The 15,519-nt window shown below is 40.4% G+C and overlaps 1 protein-coding gene across 1 annotated transcript in view; it reads right to left on the reverse strand.

Annotated features, from left to right (window-relative positions):
- Positions 1–722, reverse strand: part of LOC124789240 (solute carrier family 22 member 7-like) — a 63,674-nt gene extending 62,952 nt beyond the window's left edge. Inside the window, exon 1 of the mRNA XM_047256535.1 lies at positions 619–722. Coding sequence (XP_047112491.1) covers positions 619–722 — 104 coding nt within the window. The remainder of the gene's footprint in view (positions 1–618) is intronic.
- Between the last annotated feature and the right edge of the window lie 14,797 nt (positions 723–15,519).

Raw genomic sequence — 15,519 nt, forward strand, 5'->3', positions numbered from 1 at the left:
TTTCCTAAACATTCTTGATCACTTAAGCAAACTGAAGAATTTTAGTGAAATGAAGGATACTTTAATAAATATGCAAGCATGTCCAAGGGAATTTTGCATCATAATTTGGAATAACACAGGCACTGCAACATCGTAATATTATAATATTCACAAGTGTGGGTGTATTTTTAAGTATGGAGTTTAATGTACTGGACTTCTATCCATTGTCTTCTGTTTCAACACTAGATTGATATAAAGCTTGAACTGAGCAGTTAGGTTTGTCCATTGACTTTACGAATTACCAGGGCCTTGTGATAGATTTTTTTCAAGATCTGGCTGAATTTTCGTAGGCTACACAAACAGGCCGTATTATTGATGTATGATTTACCATTTCCGCAGTTGCTCTAAATTCTCGTTGATAATGAGAACATAATAATAGTTGTTTTCAAAAACTTCTCTTAGTGGTACTACTGAATGCAGGTACATCTCTGATTATTTTCTTTCCTTTTCTGGTATGTAGGTCCTAGGATCCAATTTACGATTTGTTTGATATTTATGGCATGTTTCATCTTTTGTAAACCAGTAGGACAACTTGTAACAGAGGAAAGTTAAAAATTAAACATAGTCCCTACTGCAAACCTGGGAACAGTGAAGTTCTTCCACTCCTCGAGTGACAGGTTGGTGTGTTCTCGACCAGGTACATGGCACCAGTGATCAGGAGTCTGCATAGCAATGTAGAACATATTGACGCTCATCAGGTTGAAACATGATGCAAAACAAACGAAGACAACGTTCAGTCTCATCTGGAATTTCCCTCTGGAACCAATTGAGTCCAGAACTTCCTCAAATGCCAGAGCACCCTTCACCTTAGAGTTGTTTTCCTGCAACTGAATCATGCAAATTGCTGTTAAGGCAAGTTACCCTAAGGGAAAAAAATAGTGAGCTCAAAAAATGTGTACACTTATTTTCTGCACCTATTGACTTACTTAGCAGTAGCATTGTCTACTGCAGGGGTTTTCAAAGTCTCCATCACAGTTTCCTAAGGGTTCATGGCCTTACAGTATGGGTGTCACTGTGGTTACATAAAAATAATTATTTGGTTTATTTGCATTCTGAGTTAAATAACAACATGCATCCTTGTAGTAATATCTAGCCTGTTGTCTAGCAAGTTCTATAACTATGGCAGTGCAGCATATGGCAGTCAAGTCATAAGACATAATTATTTTGTTTTATTCAGTAACAATCACTGTGAAATTAGAGATTCTTCAAATGCAGATTGTTTGTTGTGTGTCTTCTGTAATTTGTACTCTTTTGTCAGAATACATAAATTTTTAAATGTAAGCACAGTACTTTATTTCAGATGTATCATGCAATTCTAAAATCATGAGTAAATGAGCATGCAGTAAGTATGGTGACAGTTAATTGAAATTCGGTTTTAATCACACTACTAAATTTAGTTCAAAGTCATAATTACTGCAAGCGCGCATCGTAATAAAGTGAAGTGGCAATTGGAGCCAAATACAGTAGTTTGGTAAACAAACCATGAGAATTATTTCTCATAAGTTAAAGGAAAAGACATAACAAAAAAAAGAAGCTCTCAATAAATAAACTATGATTCACAAACAGATTCATCTTTAATATGTGAATCCAGTCCAGTAAGGCTGTTGCCGGGTAGTCATACAGAAAGACCACAAATTCACAAGCTGAAAATTTGCATCATTGGCATATGCAGCTCTGGTGATATGCACATCCTCATGATGCACTGTCTCAGTGAGTTTCTGAAGAAACGCATTCTTGAAGCAGAAGTGGAGATTTAATTTTGGCATGGATCAACTCGGAAAATAAAATGGAATGTGTAAGGGGTCCGTAGGCCCTTACTATAACTTTGCACTCGGCACAGGTCGATAGGACGAACAATCGATTGTGACATGTTGCGAGAGCGAGTGTGGAGATGCGCCAGAGTGGTTGGCGGGAGTGGTGTGTGTGTGTGGAGGCCATTATTGAAATACTGGGTCTTTAACCAAAAAGGGTGTCACCATCGCCGTGGTTAGACCCCTAAATAATAAATTAATAACGGGAAGTGATGAAGTATCATTATGAAAGTGATCAGTGACGTTACTAGTGCCGATATTTGGTTTCGCGTCTACCGCGCTAGCCTAACCTTGGATTGCAGTGTTGGATGCAGTGATGGATTAGCGTGTGACGATAATGGAAAATGAAGAAAGCCTGTGCTGAGATTAGCCGTAGTTAGATATGTATGACGAAGGCAGTGGCTATCTCCTTTTTGTTGTTTTGAGAAGAATATAAGTTCGTAATTAGTAAAACTGTGTTGGTGTTCCTAATTAACATACATTCAGTATGATGGTATTGAACAGAACGAACTGGAAAGTAACAACTTCCGTAGCAGTCAATTCCAATTACCAGCCCTATTATGTTCACGGTCATGTTAATAATAAATATTGGGCTGCTATTCGATCAGATCAGGTCGGGACAAAAACGGAGGTGTTACAAATGACGCTGATGCTATCATCTTTCAAGCCGGAACCACCCAAGTGCTCAACAAGGAAGTAACCGTCGAACATGCTCCGATTCTGAAAGTAGACGGCTATGTGTCCTGGCAGTTGGAACTTCAACTTGCATGCATTGTGGGCTGCGTGTAGAACCTCCTTCTTAGATTAGAGTGGTCTCTTTGTGGAGTTTCCACTTTTCTGTCCAGTGGCAGTCCACAGATATAACCATCAGCTGCCCACTTGTATAATGCAGCATTCTCCTGCGACTCATTCATAGGAACATTGTTGCAATAAACCTCATCAACTTCTCCCATATGATTGCCTCCAACATATGATTCGATTCTGTTACAATCGGAATCATACGGACATAGGTTATGATACGATGCTGGGTATGGTACTTGCCATTCTGTGAAGGTAGTACAAGAGGCATTGGTGCCACTTTCACAATGCACCTCAGGAACCAGGTGGTACTCGAAGTCTGCATATACAATAAAGGGACATCACTGCTGTTCATGACCGTTCTTAAACTTTAAGAGTTTTGTATCGTTGGTGGCATTTCCACAGGTACCAATTCCTAGCTTTAGTATTCAATGAGGTGCTTTTCTAGAACCTCCCTCCTTGTAAAAGGGTTGAGGCATTTATGGAACAACTATCTTGCTCATTTTTTGTGCTTGATTGGGAGGAAAGTAGGCTTTTCATACACATATAGGTTGCTTCTCACTCACAGTGAATAGCAACAAATTTACAAGTTTAGTGTGCTAACCAGCGAATTCACTGGCCCTATTTCCTTCGTTTCAGAAAAATTGCCCATTATGATATTCTTGCCACAATTTCCATACCACTGTGCAATTGACTTGCTCTGTATATCACGCCATTTCTCCCTCAAATTTGGACAGTGTCCCTTTGCTAAACAGCAGAAGTACATTATCTAAATTTGAGGGAGAAGTGGCATCACTGCCCACCATAAGAGGATGTGCCAGCCCACAATACAGAACTGATTTACACTTAATGGTGGGATACTGCTGGTCGTTGACTGCTTCAGGGCATATCCTTTCCAGAATGCCTGGGCATGCATTGAGAAAAGTTGCAGGATCTCGGTTGTCCACATTCATGTCGTTAACACAGCCCTTTGAGGTCCTGTCCCCAAAACGCCAGCAAACACATGGTAGTCCAGTGCAGCTGTGTGATTTACCAGAAGATCCCTAATAGAGTGGGCTGTGGGGCTGACGCTGCTAGGTACATAGTGATGTTGAAACGATGCCTGATGCCGTGAACATCCATGATGGTTGTGAAATGATCCAGGTGATAGAAAGCATGACTGCATTAACAGATGGGCTGGTGTCATCAGCATTTACCACTTTGATGATGCTAACAGGTACAGCAAATACATCATTGACAAACCAGGCTGTCTGCAACAGAGGAAGAAGAATTTAGTCCTCAGATCAGAGCTGCAGTGAACACACACATACAAATATCGAAAAACCCCACCTTAATAATACCTGTAGGGTCACTAGAGTCAAATTGGTGTCGTTTATTAGCTTTGATGAACCATAATCATAAAATTTCCATTATGATGCTTCATTTCTCCTGATTCTGTCGACACTGTTGAAGTTGCTGCTGGCAAATCTTAGACCAGAATGACTTTTCTTGTTGAAATGACTCATATTTATGGCTGAACAGTACATTCCTTTTCTTACTTAAACCAATAGGAATGCGCTTATCTCTACTCACATGGTATTAGACTAGATAGCACAGGCTCCCAGCTGTGTGTAGACAGTACTATTTTACCACAGTTGACCCGGAGTTACAATACATTAATTTCAGTGCAGTAGCATGTGCTAGCACATCATATGGATAGTGGTGGAATGCAACATACTCAGTTACAAAATAGAAGAACAATTTTCTGATGCTTTGAGAATTGCAGCACACAATGACAATTATCTGCAGATTACTATCCACACACCACACGCCGCCTTGGCTCTGTTCAAAGAATGCCAAACGTATTTTAAAAACGCGCCTGTTGCAGGTGATTACTAGCTCAGAAGCCACCAGTATCATTTTTAAGCATCTGGTGACGCCCAGAGTCCAGTACCTATCACATTGTGCACTGAGTCTGCAATAGTAGTAACAAAAGGTAGCCAGAACAATTTTTCGCACTGTCAGCAAGATGACACCTTAGAACTGTGCAGCATCCAGTAGTGCACTTGCCTGGCTCGCTGTCTGGAGGTAGAGGCGCTCAGCTGTTATCAAGACATCACTAGCCTCTGGCATGTGTTAAGAACATGATAAAAACTTGAATGTTTGTTGACTAACAGCACTCTGCAAGGAGTGTTTATAAATCATTCTATGGTATTTTATACAAGTACACCAACACCATACGTTTCAAGTTAAATAGTTAAAATTATAAGTAGATAGATAATATGTTGCATTAGGCCACCACCAGTAAACACAATTTAGTCGATTATTTGTATGGGTAGTAAAAACTGTGAGTACAGGCACAAGATGGCAGCATTTTCAGTCATATCCTCTAAGTGCAGATTTAATTGTATTACAGTTACACGATTTTGTCTGACTGTATGCCATGACGTGGGTACCCTAGGACCAGGGGTAGGGTTGGCGCGATTTTTCTTGTTGCATAGCATTCCTCAACGCACCAGTATGTGTACTAATGGACGAAAATAAATTTTAATGTCACCCAATTGCACTTTATAGCAAGAGTGTATTTGTTTATTTACAATAATAATAGTAATAATAATAATAAATGTGTGATGGTAAAATGTAAAACATTAAGCCGTAGAACTATGACAGAAGCTCACAGTTGGCAGATATCGATAGTGGGCTAGCCCGATGAATCAGCGTAGGTAGACCTTGTCTTCCACGCCACAGCAATGAGATATGAGCAGCAATCGAGCAGACAGAATCTCCAGACTCCTCTCTCTTCAGGGTGTGTTAACTCTTCTCCAAAACAGTCAGTTGTATATGTGTCAGAAGCAGTACATTTCGCACAGCTGATACTGCCAGAGAGAATAATCAAAAAATGGTTAAAAGTAAGATACATGGTTTAAAAAATTAGATATTTGCCAAGCAATAGTGTTAGGTGCTAATATAAGTCATTCTGATAAAATGTATGCAATCTGTGATCAGCAAACTTCTCATTATCTCAACTGTACTAGTATCAATAAATGATACATGTGTAATGCTTTTTGTTTATTGAATCATGCCACTCTAAACTGCATCCAAATATTGTACAATTCAAATTACAATGACTTGCAACTCTCATGTATTGTTGGAGAATACCATAGCATTTAGAAGTCAAATAAATAACATTACCACTTCTTCACGCACACAGAACTAGGTAAGCTCGACATGGGGAGCATGTGCTCACTCGACGGAGTGCGTGAGACTGGAGTAGAGGGCGAGGTCGGAGAAGAGCTTGACGATTGGAGCTGGAAGTCACTCCATCGAGTGTGTAAGTCCGACGTGGAAGGAGTGGTCGGAGTGTGAAGTGGGGTAGAACCGGGCTCGACATGAGCAGGCTTAAGTCTATTGAGAGAGACTGTAACAGCTGAATCTTTTATCTGGATGTCATGGGTGATGGCTGAGCGCCTGAGAACACGGTACGGGCCGGTATATGGGGGTTGCAGGGGAGCACGTACATTGTCATCTTGGAGCATGACGAACTCGCAATTGTTCAGAGATTTCGGGACGTGAGCCTTAGGGCGGGAGTGGCTGGCGGGCGGAGGGACTGGAGGTTGATGAAGTGGCGTCTGACGCGGTCCACGAAGGATGGTAAGTCAGACTGAGGGAGAGAAGCGGAAGGGCTCACAAGTTCGCCAGGGAGAACAATGTTCTGGCCATATATGAACTCGGCTATTGTGCCTTTGAGGTCTTCCTTATAGATCGCACGAGTGCCGAATAGCACAAGGGGAAGGGCCTCCGTCCAAAGAGAGTCGTGGCATCGAAGAGCCGCCTTGAAAGTGCGGTGCCAGCGCTCAACTAGCCCGTTACTTTGCCGGTGATATGCTGTGGTATGGATGCGCCATGCTGAAAGACTCCCCTACGTGGTATTCCACGCTGTGACTGCAGAAACTCGATGCGCTCAACGTTCGGATGCACGGTCCGCTTGTCGACGGGTTTAAATTTGTCATATACGATCGAGAACGTGAGTCTGTTTAAACGCCCAACTACGAAGTATTACAATGGTCTCAAATAGCAACGCGTTTGCTGTTGGAGACTGTCCCTGCTGCTCATAAGACCTGGAGTATCATGTGCTGTGACGTACGTGCCACAGCGTGTCTTTCTCTTGGGCATCACTAGCAGACTGCACGTCGCCAGCGAGAAATTGACCACAGTGTATCACATTCCGCGCACTCACCTGTGCACTAAAGTGAAAGTAACAACGGACAATGCCAGACACGTTCATTCGAACTATGATGTCTACATGCCAGCTTGCATCTGGACAATTGGCATTTTTTTTGTTGTTCAGTGACTCAGTAAATTGAATGTATCTTGCTCCTGCACAGGAAATCCTGGATAAAGCTAGTTCACTTCGTGGGATAACGAGGGGAGCATTTTAAGGCAATTGTTACCCAATAAGAAGGCATATGTGAATAGTATTAGTGACATTAAGAAACCAAGCTATTGAGGTCTGTCACTTAAGAGAACATTTCATGTACACAATGCTAGGCATTTCAAGATGAGGTAGTAATTTGAGCTGTACTACTCGAGAAAGTGAAAAGACTAAGTCTCGCTTGAGCTGTTCATCAACCTTGTGGTGCTGTTCACATGTACACACGTTTGTATATGTATTAAAGATGAGTGATACCAGAAATTGTCTGTAACTTCATAACATTCATATGGTGTTGTGGTATTCTTCAAGGTTATTCAAAATGATCTAGACATATACAAGTTATTGAAAAAACAGTTTCCATTTAGGTAGGGTACTGGATGATTATATCTATGGAAACAGAAATTAAAAAATTCAAACAGAAATTAAAAATTTTTTTGTTGCTGTAATATCCAGCAACAGGGTTGCTAGGCCAATGGAGAAGGCATTTTTTGCCATCAAGTTCTGTAAGAGTGAGCCAATAACAGTATAAAAATGCAAAACTGTTTCTGTAAATGTGCCTCGCGACTTGTAGTGGCTTGGAACTGAATCTGACACGGTTTCGTTTGCAGGAATTTTCTCAGCACTCTCCAAACAGCTGACTATGGTATTCCTAGTTTGCGACTGGCACGAGACATTGATTTGGACTTTTGTGGACTTCTGAGGAACCTCTATCCGCCCTCTGCTTTCGTCTTTCCCATTCGTAAATGGATTGTCTGGTAGATGGAACCTTGTTAAATGCCTTCGCCAGTGGTCTAGGAGTCACGTTGATGGAAGTCACTGTAACATAGAAAGACGTGTTGAGTTGCTGTTCCCGCACACATAATCTGATAATACCTTACCTCCATACCAAAATTTTTTACAGGCACTTAAATGTATCTTGATCATTCTGAATAACCATATACAGAGTGATGACTATGTGCTGAATGACTTGGTGTTGTTCTCCAGTGGGAGTAAGCTAGACAAACATTGAACGGAACTGAGCCTTGGGAAAATCAATTTGAACTAAATTTCATCTGTTAGACACTGAAAGTGAAATTCTCCCCAACTAAGTGATCACTAACTGCGTGTCGTCGTCTCATGCAAAGTGAAATACGATGAACTACTCTTGTGTGACAAACTAAGAGAGGCCTTGAATATAATGAAAACGCCACCTAGAATAGGTGATTCATAATGTGTGTTGCTTATATTTCTAGAGCTGACATCTACATCTTGGTAATTAACATTGACACATGTATATGTATATGATTTACTTTGTGATTGTAGACACTATTATGACTACCAGTCTGGTAAGACATTCTTGCCAACATCGCTGTGGTGTGATTTTAGTCATTATTTTATTCCTGTGTAAGCCGTGTAATGACTGTATAGTCTGGTATCTTTGTTGTGTATTTTATGTCAAGTCTTCCGATGGTGAGAATGTAATTCATGTTCCATAACTTTAAAATCTTTTATGTTCATTCTCACATGTTTTTACTTCCCATTCGTAATTTGATTTACAACTATGTATTTTTACTTTTTGGGCACACCAAACAATTAGCTAAATGCCTTTATTTCATGTAGATGGTTTGATATGCCACTTAATTGACATTATGTTTAAAATTATCTATTTTTTACGATTTTTTCAATATGTAATCCTGATGTTGAGTATGTTTCATTCTTTTGTAATTGTTTTCTGTTTCATCGAGAAAATGAAGCTCAGACTGTATTTCCAGTTTCTTGTGACGAAACTATGTATTGACAATTCATGATCTGTAATTGAATTTTTAAAGGTCTCAGTTCCAATAGCTGTTTATGTTATTTGCCTTATCTTGTGCAGTGGGAATGTGCGTGAATCTTCGTAGAGAGAGTAAACTTTTTAAGTAAGGAGTGAAAGTGATTTGTTAATAATTGCTCTAATAAAGAGTGAATGGGAATAGTCAAGTATCTGTCACTGGAGTGAGAGGGGGAACGAGTCAGACACAGTAAGATACGCACATTAGTAAGAGTATCTAAGAATGAGTGTGGGAGATGTCTATATTATAAACGTTGTAAAGTTTCGTAAATGGGATGAATGAAGTTTGTAAGCTGGTTCTCCCTAAAATCAAGTTTTCAGCCCCCTTACATCAACATTTGGAGTGAATGGATGTGGTGGCTTTCATAAAGAGTGGATGCTATGAGTGTTAAGCTGTTTCCTTGAGAATAGGAGATCTGTGTGACAAAAATTTCCTGGATGTAGTCACAATGATTAGTCCCATTGCAACTACGTCTACACAAATTTTTCACTAGAGATAGCTGTGAAGGTACATGGGAGTCTGTTTCCCGACTGCCACGTCTCATAGACTTATCATAATTGGATTCATAGTCATAACTGTCCGTGCATAGTTCCCATCGCTTTATAAAATGGGTAACGAATAGTCAGAGATTGCCAGAAGTAAGAGGTCTTCCTCTATACCAATTCCTTCTCTTTACTATAGGAGGTTCCGCATGCAGCTTTCTCTGCAGCTCAGCTGAGTGTATACTGAGTCAAGCTGGATGTGCTACGCCAGTGACACAATGTGAGAAACGACAGCAAACACTGAAGCCTGTGCGGCTCTCCCCACTCCTCACACCTTCCAACAGCTGCTTTGGTGTGGCCAACGATAAATACAGGCCTGTGTCACGTCAGCAATGTTGTGTTCGTAGCCCATGATAAACACTCATTCAAAGTCCACAGACATATGTATGTCTGTGTCAAAGCCCTTTGATCAAATCTTTTGACAATGTAGTAGAGAAGCTTTTAGCAAAGATCTTTGATAAAAGTTAAAGTGAGGCCATTGTTTATACGTCACTTCGCCTGCGTTGGTGCATTTAATCTATAAAATGACGAAGTATATTTGGTGCATGGCGACCACCACGGTGATTGTTGCGAAGTATGAAAAATACGAAAGTCTTCATACCACAAAGGACGCTGACTACAAAAACCGTAATAAGCTGTTGCGGCCTTACGAAGAAATAGTTGCAGCAATCAGCTGCATTCGAATTTGCTGTACTGCCAGTGACGTTAAGCTTACATATAAAAAGAAAGGATGTGGAAGGAGATGGAGATGTGAAGTGTGTTCAAAGTATACTTAAGGGAAATAAATGTCTTTATTTGTACTCCAAATGACCTGACATAATCTTCATAAATTCCTCATTAAGTGATTTAGATATATTGGTTCACATGTTTCTGGAATAAAACGTAAAATGGTACATTGTGCGATTCGAGTACTATGTTGAAAGCTGGAATAGCTTTCACATATAGCTAAAAATCTTAAATTAGCCATGGGACATTCATTAACAGTAATAGCATTCATGGTTTAACACACTGACTGCCACGTGAGCCAATGTTGGCCCCAGTTACACAGGTTGTGACTCCACGTGAGCCATATTTGTTTACGTATACATTGTACTGTGGGCTGCGTGATCCATAACTGGCTCTCATGCAGAGTTGTGTTAGAGGCCTCGTGAGCCTCATAGGGCTCACATATAATGCGTTTCAACTATGGGTTTAAGAGTTGTGGCTCCACTGAACACTCTCATGTTCATAGCACTCAATATTTTTACAATTGGTAGCCATGGTGATGCCTAACTAGGGCGTATGGTTAATGGTACACAAAGATCGTTTCTGAAATCGTTTTTGGAACATCTGTTGTAAATACTCTAGCGCTGTACAACTTGTCAAACAAAGGACTTAGGTTATAATTGTGTTAAAATGTAGTTGTTGGGCCACGTGAGCCATATATGGCTCACATCTGTTATCAGTCCAGATCAGTCATAAATTGACATTTTATCAAGTAACTTAATCCTACATGTTCTAAAGAAGACATCTGATGCAAAAAATCAATTTGGCTTCAGAAGTAATATTCGAGATTTCAATGTGGTATAGCAATGCATGATCCGAATTTCACCATGGCAGTCAATGTGTTAAAGAATGAAACACAACATCATATATATAGTTTTTCACAATTTGCATTATGGTTTGCGAGAGTTCGTTCTCACGATAAAATACAAATATTTGCATAGGTATTTTATGCGATATTTCGGAAACTCGTTGAAAACAAATCGGTCCGATTGCTGTTGATCATAATCAAATAACTGCACTGCCAGAAAGGCAGAACATCACACATACGAACGCCAGATAAAATGCCTGAGTGAAAATTTCCTTTTGATAACGAGAATAAATTCTCGAAAAGCATGATGTGAAGCATGAGAAAATGCGGAACTAGTGCTGTGTTTCGTTATTTAAACTGTGAATGACATTGTTCCAAGCTATCCAAAAACATCGATTATGATGAATGAAATTGAGGAATGGCATTTCTTAAACTAATATCGTGTACAGAAACATGAGGGGCCACTTTCATGAAGGCAAATTGAAATGTATGTTCGCCCATTGTCAAATAAGTTTCGCTATTGCTTACGTCCTCACACTGTAGCTCACGAAGCAAATTCTTCTGAACAGTTCGAGTTCCTACACTCCCTATCCACGGTTTCGCCCACAATCGTTTCCATTTCTCTCTTTTCCAGCAACGTGCTCGCCATCAGATTATGGCGTTGTTAAATGTTTGGCATCCGTTCCAGAACAACTATGACGAAATATTTTACGATCGTGTAATAGCTCCACTGAATTAGTTCTATCAAAGAAGTTTCACGAAATCTTTGACAAAGCGTGCATTTGCATCGGCCAGCTGTTAACACTACCTTACTGACGCGTTTAGGCCCGTATTTATCGTACGCCACGCTGCTATGGAAAGTGACGTCATACCAGCGTGATACTCGATGCGACATTCGCCATACTAGTTTCACGGCGTTTTGCTGTTTTGTATTATAACTTGCAGTATGCCGTTTCAGGGGAATAGCCCAGTGAAGATTTATACTCAGGCCCATCACCCATGAACCAACTTCTCGTAATAAAATGTCAATTAATGACGCATTGGCAGTAAAAGGCTTCAGGACATCTTAAGATAAACAATAATGTTGGATATCCAAAGTGCTCACAGTGGCCATGTGACTAAGGACGTTGAGATATTGTATCGAAAGACGTAGCTACGCGTCCAGCTATACTGTATGCTCGGTAATTCCCGTTACAAACTTCTAGGACTTATAGAGGAGAGAGAATACATGATAGTTTGAATATGATCCCATGTGTGGGAACGTCATTCAACGAGCTACAAAACCTCGAAGTTTACGAAATTTCAGTCACCAACTTTCTCTTCCGAATGCGAAAATATTTTATTGAGCCCAACCTACATAGGTAGGAATGATCATCAAAGTAAAATAAGAGAAATCAGAGCTCGAACAGAAAGGTTTAGGTGTTCGTTTTTCCCGCGCGCTGTTCGGGAGTGGAATGGTAAAGAGATAGTATGATTGTGGTTCGATGAACCCTCTGCCAAGCACTTAAATGTGAATTGCAGAGTGATCATATAGATGTAGATGAAGTTACAGGCGTTAGCGCCTGTAAATGTATGTAGAGGGTGATTCCGTCATGACGCTACAAACTTTCAGAGCTGATGCAGAAGAATAAATTTATGAATTTGTGATAAGATTCCTTGTACCAGAAACGAATGAGTCGAAAGTTGCGAGCGAAAACCGTTCTGCTACCTCTGATAGTGGAATACATGTACCAGTACTGTTGCTGCTAAGATTGTACGGTTGGCAGCTTTCACGAATGGTAATGCTTTTCGAGCTATGAGCGCCTGTTCAATCGAGGAGATGGTGTTTCACACTATTGGAGATGAGCAAGTTCTCATAGGTCCTAAAGGATGCATTTTAGATCCCATGTTTGCTGGACATTTTTTCTTGTTTCGTTCCGTACCACCACATCTGAAAGTTGCCTACCATACATTATTAGCAACAATAGTACCGGTACACGTATTCCGCTGACAGAGGTAACAAGATGATTTTCGCTTGTAACTTCCTACTCGTTCGTTTCCACATCAGGAACCCTTACAACAAATTAATACATTTATCCGTCTCCATCATCTTTATGAGTCTGTAACATCATGACGCAATCACCCTGTAAACATATTCATTTACAGGCGCCGGCGGCTGTAACTTTGATGCTCTGCAGCGTCGTTAGATGACTTTTCCGGACATGGGTTCTTATTCAAAATATTGTGTACTAACTCCCCTCTGCAAGTCCTAGAAGTTTGCCACGGGAATCTCCGAACAGTCTGTATGTAATTTTTTTTTTTTTCATCTTCACCTTTTATAACAGATCCTGGGACTTTCTTATTTAGCGTATGGCTAAAACAGACATATCATAAAATTAGATTACGTATACTTATGTACAGATTTACACACAAGAAACTTAAGGTTGGCTTTGCAACTGAATATCCAGTCCTTCAATCCAGCGCATTGCATCTGGAGTTGCTAGCAGGAAGTCGTCTTCGGCTCCGTGGTAGATCGAATCCTACATTCACTGACAATGTGGTGGACAGTCTGGTATGGAGCCCTGCAGTCACAGGCTGGATCAGGCAGCTTCTTCCACTTAAAGAGAGCATCCCTGCATCAGCCATGGCCGGTACGGATTCTGTTGAGAGTAGTCCAGGTCTTGCGTGGTAGGTCGAATCCGCTTGGAAGTTTAGCATCTGTCACTGCTTCCCACCAAACTTTCCATTCTTTAAGGAGTTTGAAATCCTTAGCAACCATGTCAGCAGCATCGCACAGAGTTGGATGGCGTGATTTCAGTCTCTTACGATTTAAAACTGGCAGATCGCTATGCACGGGTAGGTTAGAATTCCTGGAGATCATGTGGAGTTCCCTCGTAAGGACAGTACAGTTGCCAATAAACTGGAGTAGATCTGATTGCGCCAGATATTATGCGCATTGTCGTTTTCAGCTGGGTGTCAACAAGCCTTGTATGATGACTGTTCGTCCAAACAGGTGCAAAATACTCAGCACTTGAGTGCACCAAACCCAGAGCTGAAAATCGCAGTGTGGTTGCTGAAGATGCCCAGGTAGTTCGTCATAGCTTATGGATGATGTTGTTTCGAGTCCTCAACTTTTGAGCTAACTTAAGAAGGTGTTGTTTGAAGCATAGTGTACGCTCCATGCTGACACCAAGATATTTTGGGTTCCAAGAATTCTGCCTCTGAAACTGGACTAACATTCACAATGTATTCGTACTTGTGCGAAGCTAATGTGCCATATTTGGAGGTTTCCGTATTTACGCTTACGAATTACCAAAATACGCCGTTTTAGTGATACACCTCATTAAAGATCACTGGAAAACGCTTCATTCTGTAGTATCGGTACGGTTTGTTCTGCTAAAACGTCGGGAAATGTACTAAAGGTGAAAAATGTGGAGGTAACACACTGAGCACTGAACTGAAGTTAGAGCTTAGCATTCAACACAAGTATGTTGACACTTTTTGCTGGGTTCTAATTACAACTGAGAAGGAAATTTAAAAGCAGAACAGTAATTACTGGCGAGTGACATAACCTTAAAACGACTAGCATTAATACTCTGGTTATTAGCAACAGCAGACATTTACGATAGTCATTGTTTTGCATTTCAGTACCTGCTTCAAATGAAGTAGTTTTTAAAGTCTGCAGTGACGTATGCGAAGCAGTTTAAAGATTTTATTAAAGTAACTTGCTTATCAACGAGATAATACAAACAAAAAATGACTAATAAATTGTGAAATAGACATGCGACCTGTCATATAATTTATTTGATATAACCTGCTATATGGTTTGTTAGGGGCCAGATAGCGTGATCCTGTGTAAACGATTTTTATTTATCATCAAAAATCTCTAACATAACAGTGATACATCAGGCCTTGTATTTGCAGACAGCACGAATGTATGCAATGAGGATGATCAGATTTTCGTATATTTTTAATTTTAATCAGCATAATAAATACATATTCGCACTTGTTTACTTTCACGGAAATTTATTGTGCTATTCCATTTTAATAACAGCTTGTGCTTATTTACTCCGTTTCTGCCTGATGCAAGCCTCTATAATGAAATTTATGGCATTTCTTACGTCCCTGATTGGATCAAATTGCTGCTAGTGAAGTGTTCAGCTGTTGTTTCTGCGATTTCTGAGGTATCAGTCAACAGCGTCGTATCACTGTCACTCTCAGGTTACTGGACTTGCGCTGCTGGACACTTACAGAGTCACCGAAGCTGTACAGGCTTGAAGTTCGTGTCGGAAAGATCGCTTGGAGAGCGTAGTAATTCTTACAAGAAGAGGTATCGTGGTATCGGGTTCAAGCAGGCTTCACAGGAAGTTTGTTTTGGGCCGAAACCTCGCACTCCAAGAAGTCAGCAATATATAAACAACTTAGAGTTTCGTGAGAAGTGGCTGACCTCTTTTCTGAAAAGAAATTCTTTTATATTTTTAGAGTACAGGGCCGCCTCTTTTTTCACAACCTTCAGCGAGGTGGAGGACCTCTGGCCTAAAACGTTCCTAATATA

The sequence above is a fragment of the Schistocerca piceifrons genome, chromosome 3 (assembly GCF_021461385.2).
Source record: "Schistocerca piceifrons isolate TAMUIC-IGC-003096 chromosome 3, iqSchPice1.1, whole genome shotgun sequence".
Taxonomy (NCBI): Eukaryota; Metazoa; Arthropoda; class Insecta; order Orthoptera; family Acrididae; genus Schistocerca; species Schistocerca piceifrons.